At 59.0% G+C, this 3281-nt stretch overlaps 1 protein-coding gene across 1 annotated transcript; it reads right to left on the bottom strand.

Moving 5' to 3' along the window:
• Positions 1-235: 235 nt before the first annotated feature.
• Mmp23b (matrix metallopeptidase 23B) lies at positions 236-3104 on the bottom strand. The gene is made up of 8 exons (XM_038334633.1): positions 2726-3104; positions 1970-2112; positions 1741-1880; positions 1493-1660; positions 966-1130; positions 774-884; positions 564-690; positions 236-464 (listed from the first exon to the last, which is right to left on the bottom strand). Exons 1-8 carry the CDS (start codon positions 3059-3061, stop codon positions 290-292), a joined length of 1365 nt encoding a protein of 454 aa, XP_038190561.1. The 5' UTR covers positions 3062-3104; the 3' UTR covers positions 236-289.
• Between the last annotated feature and the right edge of the window lie 177 nt (positions 3105-3281).

Here is a 3281-nt window from a genome sequence, read left to right as displayed (position 1 = left end):
GCTTTTGTATGTCTTCTTTTCCCCTATCATGCTGGCTCCCAGCTGGGCCCTAAGTGCTTGTGACTCTTGGGGCCCCTACCTCTGTCCACGGGGATCCTCAGTCTCTTCACATTGAAGCCTCACCTAGGGACCACGTCCCCCTCACACACCCTAGGAGATGCTGCTGACCCCAGCATCCCCACATCCAGATGGCGGAGACTGGCCTTCCCTCTTCCCATGAAACACCACAGAGACATCAGAGAGAAAGTGCTTTATCTGCTGGCTTCCAGTGCGGAGGCTGTTAGCAGGCTCAGCTCCTCAGTCGGACGCGCCAGGAGTAGGTGGTGAGCACGCGCTGGTGCCGGCGCACCACACACGTGTAGGTGCCTTCGTTGACTGCGTTGGCAATGATGCTCAGCTGTGCCTCGCCCAGGGCCAGGTAGCCAGGGTAGGAGAACTCCAGGGGCTCCTGGTCCTTGTACCAGCTGCAGGGGGAGATGCCAAGGGCCCCAGGATATACCCACCAGGACACCCCAGGCAGCCCCAAGCCCTCTGGCCATGCCTGCCCAGTGCTGGACACTCACTATACTTTGCCCTTCCTGTGTAGGATCTTCTGCCCGCAGTGGAAAGTCATGTTCCTGCCCTCTTTGACTAATCTCGTTTTCATTCTGGTAGGTGGTGTGGTGGCAGCCACGGTGGGGAATGGGAATTCTGCTCGGAGAACCGTGAAATGCCACGTCAGTGCTTAACCCCATCAAACCAGGCTCACCCAACCCCATCTGAGCCTCCGTCACCGTAGCAGAAGTCACAGCTTCTGGGGCAGAGCCTCTTCATGAGCCTCTGATGGGTATCACAGAATCCCTTTCGTGCCCAGGATGTACACCCAAAGAGCCGGTCCAGGCAGCCTAACAGGAGAGCAAGGCAGCGAGGCTCAGAGCTTGCCTAGAGCCCTCCCACCCGACACCCACCCGCCGCCAGGCACCCACCGTAGAGTCGGTGTAACCCCCACAGCTCATCCTGGGACAGTGCCTTCCAGCCCCTCAATGTGGCGTTGATGTGCATGAGTGCCTGCTCTTGCTGTGAGTGCATCAGTCCCAGCGCATGGCCAATCTCGTGCGCCGCCACATGTACCAGGTCTGTGAGCCATACGCCTGTGGGCCCCATGGTTAGTGCTTGGGAGCCCTCAGCCCTTCCGCTCCCAGTCTTGCTCTTGGAGGCCCAGTGCTGATGGGGAAGCCCAGCTGCAAGTCACCCTTAGCCCACAGCCAAGGAAGATAAGTTTGTTCCCGGCCTAGGCTGTGAGCTTGGCCCTCAGGAATGCAGCTCCGGCTCCCTCTCCAGCGGCTTGGGGGAGGGGATGGAGAAGGGGCGGGGGAGACTTGGGCCTATGAGAACCAGAATTCCTGTCAAATATTCAGCCCCAGGAAATCCTTCCTGCCCCAAAGCCCTCTGTAGCCCACATGGTGGAGAGAATGAGGCCCCAGGAAGAGGCCAGACCAAGGAGTTGGATCACCTTTCTTCCAGCTGTAGCGCGTGGGGCCCAAGACCCAGTACTCGCTGTCATCAAAGTGGATGCCCCCGTGGGGTGGGAAGAAAGCGTGGGCCAGTTCACCTGTGGGACCATCAAAGCAGTGGTGCAGGGCAGAGACCAAGCAGTCGGTGTGGTTGACCGGGTAGAAACCTAGGAAGACAAGGCTGCGGTCACACCTGTGGGGGTTGGGGGCTGGGGGCGGGGCGGGAGCGCTTCCGTCACCCACCCACCTATCTGGAGGTCGCTGGGATGCTCGGGGGCCACTTCACGGAAGCGGAACGGGGAAACTTCACTCCACATGCGAAAGGCGGCAGCCAAGCCCTTCCTGGTCTCCTCCGGGTTTAAGAGGTTCCGGGGAAAGGAGAGAATCCTGGGGGTGGGGTGTTGAGAGTTAATGTCGGAGGCAGTGTCTGCGGTATGGCCTGACCACCTGCCCGCCTTCCCGGGCCCTGGTGGCACCTGTAGGTGAGGTTGAAGTGGTTCCAGCGCAGCCTGGCCGGCGTCAGCGTGTACCGGCGTCTTCGGGGTACCGGTATGGTCAACGAGCTGGGGACCTGGACAGTGGAGACCCCTGAAGGGTCTGGTGCTGCGTCTACATTTCTCTTAACAGGAAAAATAGTGGATTTGAGGAGGCAGGAGAAACAGTCTGTAATTCCCAAAATAGTTGCTGAGAGCTGACTGTTGGGCAGTGGAGTGGAGGAAATTGCCAATGAACCCTCGGGGTTTTTTGCTTTTCCACACTTAATGAGTTGCTTTTACTCCCCACCCTGGCGCAGGGAGCTGTTGAGAGTGGAGAGTTCAAGGCCAGCCTAGTCTATGGAATGAGTTCCAGGACAGCCAAGGCTATACAGAGAAATCCTGTCTCCAAAAGAAAAGGAAAAAGGGGGGAGGGGGAGTTGTTCAGAGCTACACGAGGAAAGCTTGGTGGCGCGTGCCTTTAATCTCTGGAGGTGGAGGTGGTCTACAGAGGCCAGCCTGGTCTACAGAGCGAGTTCCACAAGTAAATCTACACAGAGAAACCGTCTCAAATAAATAAATAAATAAATAAAAAGCCGGTGACAGTGAGCAGAGCTGGAGACGGACGCTGCCTCCCACCAGCGACCCCTGGACATACTGATTCACGATACCTGGAACTAAGGACTCACACGCAGGTCCACACACCCCCTTACAGATGGGCCCACTGATTGATAGACCCTCAGATGCGAACCAGCTCACCGCTGCACTCCAGGCGGTCTCTGCCGGCGCCCGTGGCCACTCCAGCAACACCAGCGCGGAGAGAAAGCACAACCCGCTCAGGACAGCCCCGAACCAGCGGCCCTGTTGTACAGCACCCAATACCTCCAGATGGACGCAGGCTGGGCAGCCCATGGCAGACTTGCTGTCGGGATCGGGGCCACAAGGGGCAGCGCGACGCAGGGACTTGGGCCGCAGAGTTGGGGCGGAGTGGGAGGGGGGTTGGCGACGAGCGGCTCGAGTTACAGCCCTCGTGCGGCGAGGACCCGGCGCTGGCCTGTGAAGTGAACCAGCTGGCCCGTCCGGAACGATCCTCATCCCTTAGGGGGTTCCAGGAACCAAGTCTTAGGGTCGGTGACAGTGGCCTGAACGCCCGCCCGAAGGATGGGGGATGTCTATCAGGACGGGAGAAACAGCTAGGAACAAGTAAGGCGCCAGGGCTCAGATTTGGGGAAGGGGCATCAATTGTTCCCCATGCCCACCTGGTTGGGGCTGAAAGACCTTTTGGCTTTTCCTCCTCACAATGAATCCGCGAGGG

Source organism: Arvicola amphibius, chromosome 6 (genome assembly GCF_903992535.2).
Source record: "Arvicola amphibius chromosome 6, mArvAmp1.2, whole genome shotgun sequence".
Classification (NCBI taxonomy): Eukaryota; Metazoa; Chordata; class Mammalia; order Rodentia; family Cricetidae; genus Arvicola; species Arvicola amphibius.
This window is presented reverse-complemented; position numbering and strand designations above follow the sequence as displayed.

Excerpts from the sequence above, each read along its gene's own strand:
- Mmp23b (XM_038334633.1), bottom strand. The coding sequence starts at position 3,061 with ATGAGGATCGTTCCGGACGGGCCAGCTGGTTCACTTCACAGGCCAGCG. Across the intron at positions 2,113-2,725 it reads AGACCGCCTGGAGTGCAGCG|AGAAATGTAGACGCAGCACC; the intron begins GTGAGCTGGTTC and ends TTTCCTGTTAAG. Across the intron at positions 885-965 it reads GGGGTTACACCGACTCTACG|GCTGCCTGGACCGGCTCTTT; the intron begins GTGGGTGCCTGG and ends CTCTCCTGTTAG.